This window comes from Rutilus rutilus (assembly GCF_951802725.1).
Source record: "Rutilus rutilus genome assembly, chromosome: 20".
NCBI classification, from domain to species: domain Eukaryota; kingdom Metazoa; phylum Chordata; class Actinopteri; order Cypriniformes; family Leuciscidae; genus Rutilus; species Rutilus rutilus.
In genome coordinates, this window is record NC_140225.1 from 23,136,913 (window position 1) to 23,160,528 (window position 23,616).

General features: G+C 36.9%; 1 protein-coding gene across 1 annotated transcript in view; it reads left to right on the plus strand.

Annotated features, from left to right (window-relative positions):
• Positions 1–10,269: 10,269 nt before the first annotated feature.
• golga7bb (golgin A7 family, member Bb) overlaps positions 10,270–23,616 on the plus strand; it is a 32,884-nt gene continuing 19,537 nt past the window's right edge. The window contains exon 1 of the mRNA XM_084392001.1: positions 10,270–10,433. Coding sequence (XP_084248127.1) covers positions 10,422–10,433 — 12 coding nt within the window. The 5' untranslated portion in view covers positions 10,270–10,421. The remainder of the gene's footprint in view (positions 10,434–23,616) is intronic.

Genomic DNA, 23,616 nt, shown 5'->3' on the forward strand with positions numbered 1-23,616 from the left:
TGAAATTTAGGAGAAACATTTAATCATCATGTTTCTCTACAACCTTTTAACAGCCAGAGTAATTTGATATCATGTGTAGATTGTATTGTCAAATACTCTGATGAAGCAATACCACATGCCTTGTCAAGTTCTGTCACATCCAGTACATCTGGGTGAAAGTGACAAAGTTCACTTGACCTCTGTGTTGACTTTGATCATTTTTTATTTGCTTGTCTAACAATTCAAAGTTAATAATATTTTATATCTGCGTTTTCAGAATTCTCATTTCCTGTGTTCTTGGAACGGAACACTGATCACATTCCAGGCGTCTCCTCCTGTTGTTAAGTCAACAGGCGAAGGATATTTAATGTGGCAAAGAGCCTGACCAGTCCTGTAGCACAGACATACAGATCATGTGCACACACACAAACACATAAATAGTAATTGCACAGACTTGCAAAAATCTGAAAATGTCCCCTTGCATTGGAGCATATGAGTCATAAGAAATCTGACAAGGCATATGTGGTAAAGAGGCAATTTTTCGTTTTCCTGAACTTGAGCAAACCGTAAATGCGCTGGACAGCATCATTTGATTGGCCACACACTTTCATGCTGTCTACAATTTTATGTTTTTCCAGTCTGGACAGCTATGCAGTAGGTAAAATTACTAGCGATTATTTTCATAATCGATTAATCTGTCGATTATTATTCCGATTAATCGGATGGAAAAACTAAACATTATTATACATAAAAAAATCGTTTTAACTGTTAAAAGTGTTAAAATACAAATCTTCTAAACCTAAAATCAACTGATTGCTTACTATTTTAAAGCATAAATTAAAACGACTACATTTAGGCCACATTTACACATAGCCGGATATCCATTTTCAAAAATAACATCGTGCACACAACATCGTTTTCAAAAAAGTTGTCGTTTACATCAACCCGCATAAATACGCCGTCGAGCAACATCATAATTATGCCAAACCTATGGGCGGCAGTGTAGGGAGAAGGATAAAGCCATGCAAGCCAATCAGAATCCTCAAAATCGACAACAACGAATAGCACGAGCGACTTCCAGTTCCTTTCAAAACAACAGACTTTAATCTGTTAAATTTAAGCGAGATTCGTTTGTGTGGACAGACAGCGAAGCAAATGCAAACAGGCCAAAAACGTTTGCACAAAAGTAAAAATGAGTACCACCTTAACATCATCCATGATCAAATAGTAGCCAAAAAATAAATAAACATAGGGCGCTCACATGGGCAACATATAACCGGCGTTTTCAGAAATCTCCACTTTGGCCGGAGTTTTTAGAAATAATCGTTTTCTTGGATAAAAACTGCGTTTTCGTGTAAATGACAGGCCAAAACGCAGGGAAATATCTGCGTTTTCCCATCGTGTAAACGGGGCCTAAAATGTTAATAAACAAAAATAAAAGCACAAAATGTATGAGGCACACGATTCACTCTGAACATAGTAGCCCATAGCCTGGCAAGCCAGAGTTACATCAAGATGTTAGGTCTGGCAACTCACCATAGACACGGCTCAATCCGAGGGGCGGGATAAACGACTGTCTTTCAAATTCCCTCTGCACGCAATAGGACAGAGCTTCAACCAACCAGAGCGTTTTCCCAACAGCGGAGCTAACGTTAGTTGATAGATTCAACTTTTGAATCTGGCCGGCAAAACTACGAACACATCTTCCTTTTTTGAGAATGACTTAAGTGCCGTTCTTTGCTCTTTTCTCAAAGAAAAACTTAACTCCAAGTCCTCTAGAGTCGCGGCCAAAGCCGATTCGAAAGACTGTTCTCCAGCAGCAGCTGCCATTCTTTGTTTTCAAGTAGCAGGGAACCGTCGCAACTCTGTCGTCATTATGTTAAGCCCACCCCGCCTACTCTATACACGATGCGATTGGCCTGACCTAATTTAGGTTTTTGCAGCTCTAAAGTCAATGGAGAGTTGCGAGACTACCCTGGCTGCAAAATAAATTTTGCTGCCATTTGGGTGCGTCTAGATTTCTAGGCTAAGTAGCCCAATTAATTATATTAGATTAATGAGCTATACCAACAATAGGGCATTTACTACATTCGTCTCTGAGTCACTGAGTGTAAAGCGCGAAAGAAGAAGCTTGAATTTACAGGTCTGTCCCTCTTTGGCTAATGTAGTTTCAAGATGGAGGGGTAACATGGCGATTGGCATTCAAACCCCTCACCCGTATGTACTTTCAATGGCAGATTATAAACTTACGAGAATACTTTATTACTTGAAAGAAGTAAATATACATTAATGAGCACATATATTTTTGAAAGAACTAAGTGTTTTTTGCTAAGAATCAACAAAAAAAATTGCACAGTGTAGCTTTAACAAGATCGCTTGTTGTCAGAATATGCTGAATAGAAATGCGTCTGGGACTTTCTAACATTTACAGATACGGATATAACCATAAAATGCAAGTTATGCGCTGAGGAGAACACGTGTCAGAGGCAGTACGACAGGGCAAAACGCTGTAAACGCTATAGGTCCTACTTGTTTAAAGCGCTTATTCATATATATAAAAAGCTTAAATAAAATGCATTCTCATGTTTCGGACAACTTGGATCATACCTTTCCCGCAACAGCTCGCTCCGTGTCCTATTTTCCATATGCATTTGGCGGTTTCCCGGCGCAACGCGCAGACGCAATTGATACTAGTCAAATTTGTTGTCGATTATTCATTATGGATAATAATCAATAAAATCGATTAGTTGCCTAGTTGTTGCAGCCCTAATATAATAGTATATATATATATATATATATATATATATATATATATATACTAGTCTTCTAAAATACACATTTTGCTAAAATTCTACATGCAACACACGTTATCATATTTATGGGAGCAGTAACAATAAATGCACTATATATATATATATATATATATATATATATATATATATAATTTAAGTATGAGTTTGTAGAAAGAAGTCAAAGACATTTGGTGAACTTTCTTTCAAATCAATAGTTGTGCTTTGACATGATAATGCCCCTGACTACAAGACACTAGCACTGGCCGTACATGTCAACACCAGTCTAATATTACCAAAAAGAAATGCCAGATTTCATAAAAAATATGCCAAGAGAATGGAAACAACATAGGAATGCACTTCACGCACCAAAGTCAATAGTTCCACGGTCTGTGAAGTGTTGCAATACGTTTTTCTCACACGTTTCTCCATCTGAATATGCCTGAGGATCCTACAGAGATTTTAGTGCGATCCAAACATCATTCCAGGTGGTTAGATGATAAAAAAAAAAAGGAATCTGATTTTGTTCTGTTTCCTTAGTAACAGTGACGTTCTCGTTGTCCTTAGACACTTCCAAGAAAGTATGTACAGTGGGGTCCAAAAGTCTGATTTCACTTTGAAAATCTGGGGTTCATATTTAAATTTAAACCTGGAGGGATTTAGGATTTTGAAAAAACAAAACAAAAAAAGCTATTAAAGAAAAGTAATGTCATTAAATTAAAAAAAAAAAAAAAGATTTAGTGTTTGCAGTAGGCCTATTTCTAAGTCACTAATCGAATAAGAAAATCGGACATTGAGCACATGAACTCCTTTGTGCAGACTACCAAATTTTCTCAGAAATCAGCATGTTTTATCAGTTTTCATGATGCATTCCATTCTGAGAAGAAAAAATGGATGGATGGATGGATGGATGGATGGACTCATTCATCAAGCAATAACATGAAATTCACACGGTGTTCTCTTAGTTTAAAGGTTCACTGTGTAACTTTTGGCCATCTAGCGGTTACAAAACAAAACTGCATGAATTTTGCAGAAGAAATTTTTTTTGGTTGTGCTTCCGCTCTTTGTAACTGTGCGGATGAATATGACCCTTCACAATAGATAATGTTTTACAATAAACTCTGTTAGAGAGCTACCAACCTGATCTCATGGGAAATCGTACAAATTCTACGAGGTGGCTAATTCGTACGAATTCATTCGACCTCACTCGTACGAATTAGTACTATTTTTGCAAAATCGTACATATTTTACAAATTGCCCAATTCGTATGAATTCATACGAATGACCTACCCCTGACCCCGCCCCTAAACCTACCCATCACCTGGGTTTAGACAAATCGTACAAATTCGTACGAGTGAGGTCGTACGAATTCGTACGAATTAGCCAACTTTTTATCATTCGTACGAAGTGGTACGAATTGGAGATAGTGTTGGAGCTACATATGTCAATTTATCTGTTCAATAAAATACCTTGCTGACCTGTTGAGTAATTAAGTCACTTTTACAACATTTCAAATCCCTCAGTTATCACCATCTCTGAGAAGCCATTACGTTCTCTTTTCACCAACAGACTCTCTTCTGTTCTGCTCTATGGTTTAAGAGGTTTGAGATACGGTGTGCTCCATGTGTGATTTAGTGCGCTCAGTCAACCTTTCTCACTCGCTGTGACAACTAATCTCTTCCACTCCCACACCATAAAGTAGCCTGAGCAACTTTTCTTTATTTACAGATATGATGAGACAAGGCACAGGAGAGTGACGTATGTAGGCCTATGCAATTTCCCGCAAAAAAACACCCGACAGGTCAAAAATATAATAATAGGCTTACCATAGTGAGTTAGGGTGAAAAAAAAACATGTTTTGAAAGAAGGATTGATGATGTAATTATAGTGTACCTTTAATGTTTTATCCAATGTAGGATAGAGGCATGAAGATGTACTGCATAGTATTGTTTGGCTGCTATAGAAATCTCTTGCCTGTGTGCATCTATTTAGGGAGTTCTATTTATAGCTCCCTTTCTGCAATGTTAGTAAGGAGGCACAGTGAGATTACACGCTTTATTTTTAACACCTCTATAAAAAGACACAATAAACAAAGACGTTTTAATGTTTTATTTATATCGTGGATCAAACCCTCTTTTCTCTTTCCCGTTTCCCTCCTGTGAGACAAGACGTTTCTGTGCCAAGGGATGGTGGCATCTGCACAAGACATTTTTGGCCTAGATGAAAAACAAGAGGAAGATTCCCCTTCGTAGGCATTCCTCTGGATTTTCATTCACACAATTTAGAGTATCAATAATAAGTGAATGCTCTTCGTTCGTCATGCTTTCCATTTCTATTTCCATTCAGGAAAAACAAAAACAAATATATATACACATGAAAAATGCTTTAAATAACTGCATTTATAATCTCCTTCGATATTGAAGAAAACAATTTGTAAATAAAGCAGCTTCGCTTCCCACGTTGTGCATGTTTGTTCAAATTTGACCTTATTATCTCACATTCCCAAAGGCGTTTTGCTGTCTTATCAAATAAGCTGTGATTAGTGTAGAATACACTTCCTCTGCCTTTTCCCGGATGTATCATGCCCGAATCGGTGAACGTGTGTGCGAATACGTGCGTGCGAATACGTGCATGCTTTAGGCAATAAGCAATTTGATTATGTCAGCCCACGTGGCCCAGTAATGCAAATTGTTTTGCTGTTTGGATGCAAGGCAAAGTTCTTTTGCTATGATTATGTATCGTGCAGTTACAGTCTTCAGTCAGAGACAGGAGCAGATGGTATTGTTCTGTGTCCAACGTGATTCAGATTAGCTATCTCTGAGTTCTGGCTGTCAAGACATGACATGCTCAGACTGTTTGGAGTGAGTATGAGTGTGTTTCCTTCAAGAATATCTAATTCAAGGTCTTTAGGTAAGGTGTGCTTTCCAACACCAGCAGCGCATATTTCTCTCTAGAATTGTTCACTCAGCACTTACTTTAAAGAGAAAGTTCACCCAAAAATGTTCACTCATCCATTGACTTCCATAGGAAACCAAAATAGTAATATGGAAGTCAGCTCTCTGGTTACCAACATTTTTTTCCAACTTTTTTGTTCAAAAGAAGAAACTCACACAGGCTGGGAACAAATGAGGGTGAGTAAATGTTGAATTTAATTTTTTTTGGTGAACTATCCCTTTAACATACATACACTACCTGCACCTTGCAATGTGTATTATTAAACATGCTCATGGTTAAAACATGACTGCTCTCCAGTCCACATAGGCTACTGTTCAAAGCACCAGGAGCGTCCAAACATCAGCAGCGCATTCAATACATTTTTAAGTGTTTTTGCTTTCCCTGTGAATTATGCAGTCTGTTTCATGCATGTATGACTCAGGCTGAGCCACCACAATGATTGCCAGAGAAAGATATTTTTGAAACAAACAGAGCCAGGGAAATGCCAGCAAACCATAAATCTGTCATAATTATATTTCAAATGGAATGTTAAATGTTCATTAAATTAAAATGAAATATACCTCTTTTTTTAAACTTGGATTTACATCAGACACAGCAACATCAGTCCATCCCAATTTATACAGTACAGCCCTCTATCTGCATGCATACCCGTAGATTGTGAATACTTTAATTTGTCACCTGTATTGCATAACCCCACTTGGACCCTTATTTATTATTTTTCTTAGTTTTTTTGAGATCTTAAGGAAAAGAAAGAATACTTGAACCTGTTCAGTCTGCACTGTGGAAATTTGAATCTTCTCCCAGAAGGTAGTTGCTGAAACTCACAATGTAAATGTGATCTTCAGTGTCAAGTAATGTCAATGTATTAATGTTAACTTGTACATATTAATACTGCAAACTTAAACATTTATATGTACATTTTTCATCTATACTGTAAAGAGGTAGGTATGGGCATTTGTTACCTTCGAAAGCTCTTTCTTACCTGACATGCCTCTTAAAAATTTGCCTACTTTGGTTGGCGTAGCCTAATTAATTCTGGCTGGTTCCAGTGTAATATATAATAAGGTTTAATATTTTTCACTTACATTTTTTCATCATTTCTGACCATTTAAAGGAGTAGTTCACTTTAAAATGAAAATTACCCCATGATTTACTCACCTTCAAGCCATACTAGGTGTAAATGACTTTCTTCTTTCAGACGAATACAATCGGAGTTATATTAATAAACACCCAGACGCTTCCGAGCTTTATGGCAGTGAATTGCAACCATCAGTTTAAAGCTCAAAAAAGTGCATTTATCCATCATAAACGAATTCCACACCGCTCCAGGGGGGTTAATAAAGCAGGCCTTCTGAAGCAAAGCGATAAGTTTGTCAAAGTTACAAAGTAAAATTTTAGCTTCCAGCCAAATGGCCTTACGCAGTCTACTTACGCCTAAAGCGCAACTTGCACAATTTGTGACGTCGGAAGTAGCGTAGTTTGTCATGGCGTAGCGTAAATATCAGCAGTACATCGCATTACTCGCATAAGTTGCGCTTTAGACTTAAGTCGGATCTGTATGTTCGTTTGGCCGGAAGCTAGTTATTAGACATTATAAAGTTTTAAATATGTATATTTTTCTTACGCAAACTCCTTGCTTCAGAAGGCCTTTATTAACCCCCCGGAGTCGTGTGGAGTTCGTTTATGATTGATGCACTTTTTTGAGCTGATGGTTGCAATCCACTGCCATTATAAAGCTCGGAAGCGTCAGGGTCAGGGTGTTTATTTATATAACTCAGATTGTATTCGTCTGAAAGAAGTAAGTCATATACACCTAGGATGGCTTGAGGGTGAGTAAAGCATGGGGTAATTTTCATTTTAAAGTGAACTACTCCTTTACTTTAGATTTTACCACATCAAGCACATTTTAAATTGTATTATTTATTCATGTATTTATTTGTTTGCTTATTTATTTGGGTAGCACTTTATAATAACTTTCATTAATAAATCATTAACAAACATTATATAATGCTTAGCAGATCATAAGTTAATATATATTCACATAGCTAGAAATATATGAGATAATGTGCTTATTAATGTTTACTAACTTATTAAACGTTACATAATGATTTAAAGATCATTAATTAATGTAAATTGAAATGCTTACAAATGTCATTAAACTTTCAATTCATGATATGATATGATATGATATTATTGATATGATATGATATGTTATCTGATACTTTATTGTCAGACTTAGCATAACAGTATCTATGTTGACAACAATCAACACCTTTACAACACTACAACACCTTTGTTTCTTGTACTCTTGATTTTTGATTAAGTGTCTTATTCAACTCTAAGATATGCACAAACGAGTGCTTCAGCCTCACTCTGTTGAACCTTGGAACCTTGTAGATATGCATACATAGATTCATCGTTCGACCGCTGCAGACACGTAGGCGCACCCGCCATCTTGTAATGGTCAGTGTGTCGTCACTCACAGTAAGAATCAATGATGCCACCTCATTGTGCAGCTTCTGGTTGTGAAACCGCCAAGATTTTAATTCCCGAAGAAATGGAATAACCTTGTACAGGTGATAATGTGTTGATTTGTGTTTTATATGTATTATATTCAATATTACATGTTTTTACTATGGTAATTTTAAAGTTTATACTTTTGCTATGGTAACTTTTTATTGCCAGCTGACACCTTCATCTTGTTGTCTTGTGTTAGCTTAGCAAAATCATCTGCTGAAGTCTATTTCATATATATTCTATTCATACATCTGTCTAACTACGGTTGCAGATGCTCAGTCAACACGCTCTCGAATGTTCATGGACTGCTCCAATATGGCGGACAGCTTACGTATAGTGGCGCATAGAAGCAGCTGCTAATGAGGCATGTATATATATCTATGCCTTGTACCTCCGGTTTGATGGTAATAATACAAACTCATTATGCAGGTCATGATTGAGGTCAGAGACTATATTATTAGCCAGTCTAGTTCACCCAAAATATGAAAATTATCCCATCATTTACTCACCCTCAAGCCATATAGGTGTATATGACTTTCTTCTTTCAGCCACACACAATCAGAGTTATATTACATATCCTGGCTCTTCCCAGTTTTATAATGGGATGAATAGTAACTAAGATTTTGAAGCCCCCCAAAAAAGCGCATCCATCCATCATAAAAGTAATCCAGGGGGTTAATAAAGGACGTCTGAAGCAGAGCGATGTGTATTTGCAAGGAACATATCCATAATTATAACTTAATAAACTGTAATCACTAGCTTCCGCTAATATCTGTCCGCACGTTCACGAGAGAGTCAAGTTCCGCCGCATGACGTAGGATATGGGAGTAGTAAGCTTAGGTGAGAGTAGACGCCTCTCACGGTTAAAAACAAATAGGGCTGGGCAACAAACTCAAGCTCTTTAAAAATGATCACTTTAGACTTCTAATTCGTGACCAGTGTTTTCTTTTGCTCTATCCTCTGCGCTTCTGCGTTCGTCAAAACGTCATGTGTTGGGTTCCGCCGGAACTAGACTTTCATCACTTTCATCTTTCAATCACAGCCAGTGATTCTACTTTATAAAGTTATAAATAGAGATATGTTTCTTACAAAAAGGCATCGCTCTGCTTCAGAAGGCATTTATTAACCCTGTATGGATTACTTTTATGATGGATGGATGCACTTTTTTGCCTTTCAAAATCTCAGTTACCATTCACTCCCATTATAAAGCTGGGAAGAGCCCGGATATTTTTTAAATATAACTTTGATTCTGTTCGGCTGAAAGAAGAAAGTCATATACGCCGGTGAGTAAATTAAGGGATAATTTTCAATTTTGGGTTAACTAACCCAGTAACCCCAACAAATTGTTGTGATAAACTAAACCAGTGGTTCCCAATTCCAGTCCTCGTGACCCACTGCTCTGCACATTTTGTATGTCTCCCTTATTTAACACACCTGAACCAGATCATCAGCTCATTAGGAGAGACTCCATGAACTGAACTGAGTGTGTCAGATAAGAGAGACCTACAAAATGTGCAGAGCAGTGGGTCACAAGGACTGGAATTGGGAACCACTGAACTAAACCATAACTTCTCAAGAGGCTGACCTACAATCCTTGAACAAATTTTTATTTGATTAAACAACATTGTTTTTAGCATAACAGACAGACTTTTTTACACATATACAGTACCTTACCCATATCACCTCAATAGCTGCAAGATTGTTTTGCAATAGAACATCAACACAATAAGTACACTGCACCAAACAATTATTATATAATATTATTATATATTACTATTATATATTATATACATTTTTTATGTAAGTAGCCTATAGTTAAAGACACCTATCATAAAGTGGGACCAGTCATGCTTATATTGTTAAATGTTCTGCTGAACAACCATTTTTGTAATGTAGGCACTAAAAACATTTCAAGAAAAAAAAACCAACAACAAAAAAACATTTTTTTATTGATGAAACATGTTTTTACCCCAGTGTTTGTATCCTCGGATTCTCTACGAAGATCTTGTTTCTACAGGCATTAAGTGAAGCACATCTGTACTAGTCACTCCTCCTCCATCAGTAGGACGCTACTCCACCCGCTCCAGTGCGTTCATCTCTCCGTCCGTTACTGTCCCACGAGTGGAGAGGATTTCAGCACCGGGACAGATCCACCACACATCAACCACCGTCTCAGGCATCATGGCGACAGAGGTAAGAATCATTAACATGTTCATTTGAGCTGCATCCGAGATGAACAGACAGTAGAGCGGGTCCGTTTCATTCGTATCGTTTGTGTGAAGTTATTTTGACACCTGCTGTGGGGTTGAATCACGACGTTTCCTGTAAACGCTTTAGATGAGACACGTTCAAAGAAACCAATTAAGAAATGGAGACGTTGTTTATTTAAAGGCTGATTTCGTCGACATGACAGTTTTCCATTGAAATCACCCAAAAGTCAAGCATCATTATTTTGTGTTCAAAAGCAGAGGATCTACAGAAGAAAGAGTGAATGACACAGACGGACTGATGTATTATTCAGCACCCTGGACAGAGACACAAATATACTCAATAACCCAACACATGATAAAGTAAAAGTATTTATTGTGCGGCTCTCTGGAATACTTGGTTCTGATTGGTCAATTGCGCCGTTCATATAACCCTTTTCCCGAATAATAACCGTGACAGCGCTGTGTAACTGAATATTGATCGGGGAATCCTTCGTTTCTACCTGTGCTCCTGTCTCTCCAAGTAAGCTGATCAAATAATGTTAACTCAAATAAGTATTTCGTGGCTATATTTATTTGGTAAATAGCCTCATAGATATAATAATAATAATAATAATAATAATAAAATTAGTCAAGTGATACCGTGCTAACGAGTTTATTTTGCAACATTATGTCTTACATTTAAACCATAATGCAACAACTAATGTATTTGCTTGGCTATGTGTTAAAAAGCGCACATGTCGCTAGTCCCTAATAATGTTGGATTAAAAATAACCCAACGTGTTTCTGTGTAGCCTACAGGTGAAAGCGCTGCAAGTGGCGAGTGACTCATATATTCTGATTGGTTGTCTTGGCGAGGTTCTATATTTAAAATGCATCATCTGGTTATTTGAATTGCACTTTTCGCTAATTGGTACACATCTAAAGTTTACGATTTTCTTTAATCAGTTTACCAACAAATGTTCGTGACTCAGATGCATAAAAATAAGTAATGAATGAAATATGATTTTGTTGCCTACATAGGGTTTACATTGTTCATAATGCTAGCCAACCTGTAAAACAAAAAGTTGAGGAGACTGACAGCATCTGACCCATAGACTGTAAAAAAAGATGGACGACGCCCCTTCGCTCTCTTCCATTGATGAGAACTGAAGCTGCCAGAGTCCCGATATGGCGCTGACATATTGGAACTTGAGTCTGCGCAGTAGCGATCTCGGGACCAGACCTGCGCAGTAGTGAGCAGGAAGTAAAGCCGCGAAATCAGCGCTCCGCCCTCACTCTCGCAGAATGCACTCAGGGAGAGTGGATTCTGCACACTTTTTTTAAAAATTGATTGCAGTACGACAAGAGACTTGTTAAAATAAAGTAAATACAATCTCCTCAGTCCTCCGAAGATCCCGAAAAAATGTCCGTTGGTGCTTCAGTGACTACTTCGCTCGAGAACCTGTCAATCACAGCTGTCAATCATGACGTTACACCACCGCACGTAACTAACTAAAAACCAACTTATTTTTGAAACAGACACTTGAACTTACACCAGCGTGATAAAAACGACAGCAAATGAAAGAAACCACCTTTGGAAAAAAGATATTTGAAGTGTAATTTAATTGTTTAGTTGGTCTCACGTCCCGTTGAATAACACGGGGAGGCGGGGCTAATGACCTATACTAGGACCAGTCACCGGGGGGCGATCGAGACGTTTTGGCTTCACTTTTCAGGGCTTGATCTGACCAATCAGAATAGAGAACGCAACTATCAGTGGTAATTCAAGCCAATCAGTTTCCAGGTTCAATTTAATGCGTCGTCAAGCTTGCCTGTGGACAACTGTGGAAGAAAAACTTTTAGGCAAAATTTCGATGAAATCCAAATGAATGAAGGATCTTCATCTATGCATTGGTGAGTACTGAGTAGATGTTAGATGGAGTAGAATTTCTTTCATGTGTACATTTTGCTTGATGGTGCTCAATTTGTTTTGTCGATTTAGCCTATTGTATTGACCACTGTTGCTGATTGGAGGATTATAACAAATCATTCATTATCAATAAAATTGTATGATATCATCATAATTTTAATTATTAGTAATTTTTTTTTTTTTTTTTTTTTTGTATAGAAAATCCTGCTGAATTTTATTGATTTTAATCAATACTGTTTCACATATCAGCCTCCCTAAAAATTCCCCTCACTGACCACCACTGTTAGCAACCACACAGCAATGCCCTAACAACCATCTGCAATACTTTAGCTGTTTAGCATCATGGTGTTATGCATGGCTAAGCATCACTTATTCATAAATTTAAAAATCATTATTTTTTTAATATGCAGGAGCATACACATCTCTTTTCTCCTGTTTTATTGTCATATCTTCCAGATCAATTTTCTCTCTTTAAGAACAATGTCTGTATAGCTGCCCTTTATCCTTAATGCATAATCAACTCCTATCCAAACTGCATAATAAATGGTTTATATTTAGGCATCTGTTTAGATTGCATGCACTTCCTGTTTACTCAGCCATCTTGTTTACAGATTTATTCAAAAGGTGGGCAACTCCCTCCAGTGAGAATACACAATGAGATTCCACAGTTTGTAATGTATTCAGGGAAACAATTCTTTCCCACAGCAACCTAGATTTTACCTTTACTAGGTTATTAAAACTGATTGTTGACTCTCACCTAGCCAACATTCACTGGGGAAAAATAGTTTTTGCTGTCACAAGAAGAGTTGTCATGCACTTGCTCTGGGCATCTTGTGGTCTTGTTGTCCTACATCAGGCTTTTTTTGCATTTAAGCATATTGGAATGAGTCATTGGAATGTTCCAAGAATGCTCTGAGTGCCTTTCCTCCGCTTCACTGGTCAGTTTAGCATTCAGTGAACTCTGAGGCGTCTTTAGATGGATCTGTGGTTTCTTCTTTGACAAGCACCTCAAATCAGGTTCAGTTAATTCTTAAAATAAATGATGCTGTTTTATGTTCTGGGGCTACTGTGACAACTGATGTGTGATGTGTTTCTTTTTTTGAACGCAGAGCTTCTGCATTAGACAGTCTTTAGAGGATTGCTTGCTATTTATCTGTCTAGATGAGACTCCAAAATGTTTTTACCATTGTGCAGGGGCCACAACAGAATACTCCCAACACTGATTTGTTGCATTTGGGCCTGGGGCCTGGTAGCAACACACAAAAGCACATACACACACACACACACACACACACACACACACACACACACACACACACACACACACACACACACACACACACACACACACAGAGAGAGAGAGAGACACTCTCTATACTTATCTATATATTTTTGATAGTTTATATATTGCTAATTTAATTTAAACTTATCTATATGTTTTTGATAGTTTATATATTGCTAATTATAAACATGTAGGCTAACCCTAAAACTTACAGCTAATATTTATTTATTTATTGCATTTTTAAAACTGTATTTTATTTTATTTTTTTGTCCCCATGGGTCTGCAAGGGAGCTATAATTTTAACTATGTATAATATATTAATTTGCTTATTTACTATAGGTTGGTCTTAACCCTATTAAGTTAGTCACAGGTGATCTACTCTCCAATCCAGAAGGGGGCACACACTAGCCTGGCAAGCCAGGCCAACATCAAGATGTTGGGTCTAGAAACACACCGTTGGCAGGGCTCAATCAGGGGGGCAGGGTTTTCTATTATTTTGAAGGTACCCCCGGGCGCCGCCATTGGCTAGCGGACCCCCACCTGCTGTTAGCATCCCATTGACTCCCATTCATTTTGGCGTCACTTTGACAGCGAATAACTTAACATCTGAGGCGTTTAAAGACTCCATTTGCCCATTATTTATTTCTAAAGAAACACGAAAATGTATAAAAGGCTTCATTACCTTGTAGCTTCCGTTATGGCCCCGTAGAAGCAATTTTTGTAAAAATAGGCTAACGATTGCGTCATAACCACGCGACTCTCTGTCGCACAGTAGAGAATTACCGTATGGACAGGAGGAGAAGCTCACGCGCAATCGGGGAGACGTGGAGGCAAAGTGACAAAATAATTAATCAGAATACATAGCAAACGTTTCTCTTGCTGCTAGCTCATGGACAGCTGCTACTCACACTCTCCGTCTCTGCAAGTTTCGGAAGGGAATGATTCAGACTTCTCTTTGCAGAGCTACTAGAAGACAGACGGGTTGCTCACGTCACATCTACGTCGTCAAGCTCAGTTTGAGTCTGCGCAGTACGCTCGACCCCCAGGAAGTAAGAGTTTCTAATTGACTTCACTTTGTCTCCGTTAAATCCAATGGGGTCGCTGTGTCCATTTCTTTTACTGTCTATGGGCTCAATCCGAGGGATGGGATGAACGGTTGTCTTTCAAATTCTCTCTACACACAATAGGATAGCGCTACAACCAACCAGGTGTGCGTTTCCCGTACAACTATATAGCTCGCTGCTTAACTACCATAGTACGATGCATCGATGGAGAAATCAACTAGCTAGTCACGACTGTTTCCCGAAACCGTATGTCGCAAAGTCGTTCAACCACGTTGGTTTATGACGTCTCGCACGTGGTGGACTAATAACTTATTTTAATTAATCTGTTTGAGATCGAATTAACGCTAGATTTTGTCATATAAACTACAGACATGGCATCTGAAGACCATTTCTAATTTTTCTCAGTTATTTTGCTTTATTACCAGACTCAATATTCTTACATAGTAGAGCACGTTCGCACACGCGCAGTCTTCAAAAACGGTGCTTTAAATCTCTTGACAAACTAAAAGACATAAATTACATTTGTATGTATTCTAAATAAATAACACGGGTTGTACTGAATGTCAGCTTGCTTATTTTGCTAATGATAAGGATTTATTCAGTCTACATCTCATGTAAACTAGAAACTATGCTTCTAACCACAGCTCGAGAGCTGTCGTTCCAACCACACAAGTTTGCGATGCTGTTTCGTTGGAACGATGGTTTCGGGAAACACCAAATCGTTCTAGGCTAAGCACACGCTGTAATGCAATGCTGTTTGTTAATCGCCACAACAAGAAAAAACACAGAATGACGATCTATGCACCAACTCAAAACAAGAGTTCAGATGGCAACCAAGAACTTGCTAGTAGCCTATACGCTGAGTTTTGAGAGGGGGCATGTACTGTAAATGTACTGGTCTTGTAACCGTGACTTGTGTGTACCGTTACACCCTAGTATATAATTTAGAAAAAGTGAAACATAACATATTTACTATTATTATTTTATTTATTCATTTATTTATATTATTTAGAGCAATGAAATTAAGCTTTTGTCCGATTTAGCAAACGCCTGGGGATAGTTTTATCCCCCAAGTATAGCTAAGTAAATCCACACAGATAAAAACACAGCCGTCTCCGGTTACACACTTGCACCCTGTGCCAATCCCAATTAATTACACACAACTCAATGAACTGTTTTTACTTGTGTTACTTGTTAACTGTGATCTCCAGAATATCTTGAGTTAATTAGAAGTGAATAGACATGGCAGAACAAGATTGTAAAACAATGTTTCAGTACAGCAGTCATATTGCTCATATTGAACTGAATTAACCTAACCAGGAAAATTATCCTGTTCTGAAACAGTTTTTACAGTTATAAGACTAACTGAACGCTTGATGAAAAGATATTTGCATCTAGAAAAAAGGAGCGAGAGAGGGTGGACAAGCGAAGAAATGAACTAGCACGGCAGAGAGCAGTTAACAGCCCTTTTAAAGTGTCAGAGCTAAAGCAACCTGTAATTTGTTTCATGTGACCCTGAGGCCATGTGCACTCAGCATCTCTGGTAGCGTTTAGAGAACAACATACTGCCCTTCCAAGAGCTTATTTTTTAAAGGCATGACATCCATGCACTGTTTACTCTCAATGAATCGTATGAATCGTTTTGATGTTCTCCTTCTGTTCAGTCTCTGGTAGGTGGCAGATGTTTAGCAAATGTGAGGAGGTCAGTTAAAAGTTGACAATCTGAATGTAACCTGCACAATTATGCAATAATAACATTTCATAATGGTGCTTTGAATACTTGACACAAATTGACTCTATTCCAGATTATAGACTTTTAGCAGTCAGATACTTCATTTTGAACAGTATGTAGGTATAGCTTTATAATATTAAAGGGTAACTCTCACCAAAATTGAACCCAGGCTCTTTTTGTTAATCTACCCGAGGCAAACTTTCGTGTAAAAGCATAATTAGAATGGAAACTCCACTTTTAAGATTGCGCGTATTTTCGTTTTAGGTCAAAATGCCTTTTGAATGGGAGTGCATGGGGCACTTCTAAGATAGCATCAAAATCGCTATTTTTAAAACACTAAGAAGGTTCAACACAACATAAAACTGTGCTCGAAGTATCACCAGTGGCTCTACACATGAACTTGAGCATTGACTACATTGGTTGTGTACACAAAGTTTACTAAAAAGAACGATTTTGTACGACTCACTTTATCAGTTAGTGTTTCCGGTGGCTGGAATTTTGTCAGTCAAAAGTAGTCGATCTCCGAATGCAACGTAACATGAGGAGAGTAAAGATGGAAAGCTCCTAAAGCTTAAATTACAAGTTCATGACATTTCCTCATATGGAAATTTCAGCCTTTCTTTAAAATGTGTGCCATTTGGTTTGCTATTTTGTTTTCTACTGCAATGAGATTAAGATATTTTTAAGTGTCCAAATAATATTTTGTACTTAATGCTAAATACATTCAAAGCAATTCCTGTGAGTTTATTTTTTGCCTGAGCTGTTCAGCTGATTTTATGTGAAAATCTGTTTCGTATGACGATCATTCACTTATAAACAAGCTTCAAAAGGCGGCCGAATTCGATTAAAAAGCAAATCTCTTGGGGGACGGGAAAGTCAGTTTATAATCTCCTGGTATTTAATTAACACGGAGAACAGAATGTGCTTAAGATCAGAGTGTTTGATTATAAAGGCATCTGTGCACAAGACAGCAAATGTCTATTGATCTGTTTGTGCATAAAGTACCAAAAAAAAAGTTGTCCCAAAATTGATTTGGAACGTTGTTGTTTTTTCAATTTCTTTCTTCTGTTGAACACAAAAGAAGATATATTTTGGAGAATGCTGGTAACCAAACAGTTTCTGGTCCACACTGACTTAGATATTATTTTTTCCTCCATACTATGGAAGTCAATCGGTGCCCATGGTTACCGACACACTTCAAAATATGTTTTGTGTTCAGCAGAAGAAACAATTCATACAGATTTGGATCATCTTAATCCATTTACTCAGTGATGAAGGAATTACAATTTTTGGGTGAACTATCCCTTTAAGTTTATTTTATTATTATTATTTTTATTTATTTTTTGTATTTAGAATTGACATAAAAACATTTACAATATTTGCTACTTATACATATTATATATTGTTCAAAAGTTTCGTTTTTTAATTGTTATATATATATATATATATACAGTGCAATGCATAAGTGAATACGCCCATGCTAAAGTTGACTAAAAAGAGGAATAAAAAATCATATTTTGGAAATTGAACTTAATGCCTTAATTTAAAAAATTAGGAAAAATCCAACCTTTAAGGACACCAATTTTCGCTGTGAATGAATAATGTATCGTAAATAAATAAATGTTCTTCCTTAAAATACATGGTGCATAAGTGAGTACACCCCTATGTTAAATTCCCATAGAGGCAGGCAGATTTTTATTTTTAAGTATTTAAAAAAAATTTTTTTTAGGATACTATGCATCCTGATAAAGTTCCCTTGGCCTTTGGAATTAAAATAGCCCCACATCATCACATAGCCTTCACCATACCTAGAGATTGGCATGGTTTTATTTCAGTTAGCCTAAAAGCTAGTTTGATTTGCATTGAGAGATGATCTTATGGAAAGCACTCCATGCCAATCTCTAGGTATGGTGAATGCTATGTGATGATGTGGGGCTATTTTAATTCCAAAGGCCAAGGGAACTTTATCGGGATGCATAGTATCCTAAAAATTTTTTTTTAAAAATACTTAAAAATAAAAATCTGCCTGCCTCTATGGGAATTTAACATAGGGGTGTACTCACTTATGCACCATGTATTTTAAGGAAGAACATTTATTTATTTACGATACATTATTCATTCACAAAGAAAATTGGTGTCCTTAAAGGTTGGATTTTTCCTAATTTTTTAAATTAAGGCATTAAGGTCAATTTCCAAAATATGATTTTTTATTCCTCTTTTTAGTCAACTTTAGCATGGGTGTATTCACTTATGCATTGCACTATATATATATATATATATATATATATATATATATATATATATATATATATATATATATATATATTTTTTTTTTTTATGTTTTTAAAGTAGGTCCCTTATACTCACCAAGGATGCATTTGTTTGATTAAAAACAGTAAAAAAACAGTAAAAAAAAAACAAAAAAAACACGGTAATACTGTGAAATATTAGTACGATTACTAATATCTGTTTTCTTTTTTAATATATTATAAAATGTAATTTATTCCTGTGATGGCAAAGCTGAATTTTCAGCGTAATTTCTCCAGTCTTCAGTGTCACATGATCCTTCAGAAATCATCCTAATATGCTGACAGCGTACTGACTACAAACTATTACTGACTTTTTGTTCTATTTTTTTTTTATTGTTTTTCCCCTAGCACATTTAATCAGCCATAACTGTCTAAAACTACACACCATAGTCCATTTTCACCACCAATAAGAATGTTTTTTTGGTGTGTTTGCGAAAATGCTAAAAATCTGTATTCTTCATATGCTACATATACTAAGCCACAATTTTTCACCCCAATTTTTCACCCCTCTAACACCTTAGACCATATTTGTTTTCCTTTATTTCTGTTGTATGTACACAATCACATTTTGACAAGTGTCTTGTGTATGTGGATCTACATAATGAACCTAAATGGTTACATACAGTATTGCAATACACTAGCGGTGAAGAGTTCAGGGATGTTGGGCAGCTGGCCTGTGCATCAGTGAGTACTAACATGACATGATTGATATATATTACATTGCATTTGAATGGTTTTAGTGTATTTTATGTGCTGCTTAAAACTGAGCCCATATAATCTGACTTGCTCTTTCTCTCTGTAATGATACACAATATTGCTAAACACCCAGCCCTGCAGGGCAGAAAAGAGGTTTTTTTTTTTTTTTTTTTGTCTCTCAGTCGATTGGAGTCCTTAACTTATGACATGTAGGCCTATAAACCACTATTAAACTGAAGCAATCCTATATTTTTGCTTCCTCTACGGTGTCTCTCAAGGGTTTGAGAGCACATCAGCATTTCTCTTTTTCTGTGGGAAGAAACCCGAGAGCTGGAAATGTTCTGCCTCTGTCACATCTGTTTAAAATCATTTTCCCCATTCACAAAGGAAGGAAGAGGAAATGCCCCGAGAGCCTATGAAGTCTTGAAGGTACACATCTTTCTTCCTAATATGCCTCTGCAGATCTGCTCAGCTCCTTATGAAATATGTCTCCGTGTTGGCAGCATCTAGAATCAACCTTTGACCCCTCAGATGTTTCTGCTGGACAGGCCGTTTCATTAACATTCATCCTTTTCCTGAACTAATGAATTTTAATTGGCCGTGACCGTCTCTCTGCGGAGGGTTGTGATGGCCGATGATGCTAATGGTCTCACTTCAGGAAAGTCACTGTACCCTTGCTCACCTTTCAGACTTATTCACCAATTACTGCTAACTTTGACAGTTCAGGACTTACAGAAACTGGATGGTTTATCTTCCTCGCCTCAGCTTAAGCCCACTAACCACCTACAGTTCGTTTACTGACTGTCTGATGCCAATTGGACACAAAAATAGCAATATCTGGCAGACACTGACACTTGATTTGCTGCTAAAATTTGTGTTGTTTTTGGCCCTATACAGAATAGAGCTGCACGATTAATTGTAAAACACCCACGCAATCTTAAATGACAACAATTCGTCTATTTGTCTATTAAAAAGATTGTATAAATTACATTGTTACACCAGTGGGTGGTGACAAATGACTGTTAAAAAATGTATTTGTCATTGAATCATACTTTCAATAGATTTGTTAAAAAATGCTGATTCATCCAGTAATAAAACAAGTGAAGTCTTTATGAGTGAGTCATTAGCCCTCTTTCACACAGTAATCCTAGCCTGGTAATACCAAACTCTGCTACTTCGCTTTGCTTCGTAGACAGAGTCTGGCATGGCATAATTGAAAAGCGTTTTCTTTCTCGCGGGGAGGCGCTTGTCTGAAGTTTAAAATCATTGGTTCCCGTAAGCCAATCACATAACGTTTGGTTATGGCGTGTGTTATGCGCATGCTCAGCCGCATCTAACTTCCACTGTAAACACATGTAGTATGATGCGAAAACAAAACCATCGAGCGAAATACCGGAGTGAACATGGCTGTGAACGACTTTTGCAGATTATGTGAAGTAAATCTACGCATCCACGGTCCAATCAGTGTCTACGTCACGGCTCTCAGCCCGCCCTCTGTTCGTTGATTGGCCGGCTGTTTTCAGGCCGGAGGAAAACGGAAAGCTATTACGCTTTCTCAGACTGAATACAGAAGCGAAATGAAATTGAGCGGAAGTAAGAAGTCTGACGTAGTCAGGCTACAGTAATCCTAGTAAATTACCGTAAAATTACCAGAATGACTTTACCGTTAAATACACAAATATGCTGTCCACACATGTTATCTTAACGGTAATTTACCAGTAAAGACTGCATGTGTGAAAGGGGCTTTCGAATCATTCATTCAAACTGATAAAAAAATAAAAAAATAAAATAGTTTTTAATTAGACTCCAGCAATTAAGATTTTGTCAGAACCTCTAGTAAATTACATGTTATTTTGCTTAGTTGTCTATTTAGTTTGTTCTGGCGCTTCAAGCAAGTACGGTTGAGCTTCTGTTTAGGTGATCTTATATGTTAATAAAAGCCTAAATTCAATCTGTATATCATATAAAGCGATTGTGTCTCTTCAGAAAATTTGGTCTAAACCGTTCAATTCATAAGAATTAGTTTTACGATCTCTTAATGAACTTTTTGAAGCGTCAAAGTGGTAGTTGCTTAGCTGTCAATGGTCAAATGATTGTCGATATTGTCCAGAATAAGCTGCAAATTGTACAAGACTTAGCAGTCAAATGTATTACTATGAAACTTCTCTGCATATAACTTTTAGATGACAGTTTAGATGACCTCCCAAGTGTGAATAATTTATCATGTCTTCTGGGAGAAATCCAACTGTGGACGCTCATGTGGCCAGATAAGCCACTTGCTTGTGGTTATGCTAACAGCTGCTGTGGGATTTCAGACAGCAGAACAGCTATTATGAGCATCTTCAACCTGATTCTCCCTGAGCGATGCCTCCCAGGAGGAGTGCAGGGATAATTAGGCTCGTCTCATTTGGCATGAACTAAAAGGCTTTGTGTGTCGTGGCAACAATGAAGACTAATTATCATTAACATCCATCCTTATGAAGCTTTGGTTGCTAATTCTGACTTCCTTTGTGTATTTTCCAGTGCTAGGCGTTGTGAAGTCAAAATGACAACATGTAGTTCAATTTATTGTTGTGTGCATGAAAAAGGACACCTTTTTTCCCCTCTCATTGTCTATAACAGTGGTTCTCAAAATGTAGGCCCCGGAGTTATCAAAAGGGGTGCGAGGCATGGCTAAGGGATATTCATTTTTGGGTGAACTGTCCCTTTAAGTTGTGCTGTATTAAAATCATTAAATACACAAATTATATAATTAAAATTGAAATAATTTAATACCGTAATTCCAGAGCTGAATGTTCTTTATGTTTCACACTCTTAAAGACCAATGAATTTACATGGCTTTTGCAGTATTTACTGATTACAGGATAAGGTTTTACTCGCAAATAGCAATTTTATACCTGATAAAATATTTTTGAGCTTGACATAATTAGATGTACAAATTGTAGGCAATTGTAGGCAAAAATTACTAGTCTAAATAATAAAGTTCAAACTAAAGGCAAGTGAACAGTCAGTAAAAAAGAACAAATACATTATAACAAAAGTTACAAATAAAGTAATTTCTTACTGTAGTATTGGACAGTAATTTGGACAAAATGCAAAATAGTATTCTGTATAATTTAAATATAGATTAATCTTTGTTAGAGCTGTTTTGTTGTTTGATTTACACTACTGACAGATGCTAATTACACTATTACAATTACTCTAATGCTTTCTTGGTGAAACAATAGAGATATTAAAAATATTTTTTAATATGAAGTGATTTTTCCATCATCTAATTTCTGCACTATATTTTCTGTGAATGCACACGAATACAGCATATTGCCTGTAAAGGACCGTTTAACCTTTATAATTCTTTCTGTATGTTTCAGCACTGGCCCTATACAGAGTAGGTTAACTTTCCCATGTTAGCAATAGAGCATTAACAATGGACTTATTTTTGGCATCAAAGCTTTCAGCAATTACACTAATGAGACCACAACTGTGAGGCCAATTATTTTTTGCTGAAAATAAAGCTGTGAGCCTTGTCTTACATCTTGATCTGTTAAAATATGGATTTGTTTATAAGGTGGAACAAGGTCTCGAAAGAAAGAAAGAAAGAAAGAGATGCATTGCTTGCAGTATCTGACAGAAAGCTTCATGAACTGCAGTAAAGCCTGAAGAAAGTATGTTCTTAATTCATAGTTATTATTTGAAAATGAAATTTCTGAAACACATTTGCTTCCAGACACTGTAGATAGACTGAGTTCTGGAATATTTCTGTCCGACTGTATTGTCAATTAGAGAATCAGGAGAAAGAGGATCCATCAGGTTTCATTCTCTCTCTTGGCTCTCTAAATTTATGATGTTTCCAGAGCTGGTGAAGATGGTTTTTACACATAGAGTCCTAAAACAACTCATTGAGTGTTTCTTTGCGTTCTTTTGATTGATGCTCTGTCTTCTTTCTGGCCCCAATTTTATAAACATGCATTTATGTTCCTTCATATTTTAAAAAATTATTGCTTTAGAGGCCCCTGTCCATTATTCATTTTCATAGACTGAGACTATTGATGTAGGTCCAGGGTTTATCATTTTATACTGTAGGTTTTCTGTGTGTCTTGGAAGACATAGAAACCATAAATCATTCAATTAATTGACACAATGTCATACTGTCCGGACCCTCTCAATTTTAAGTGTC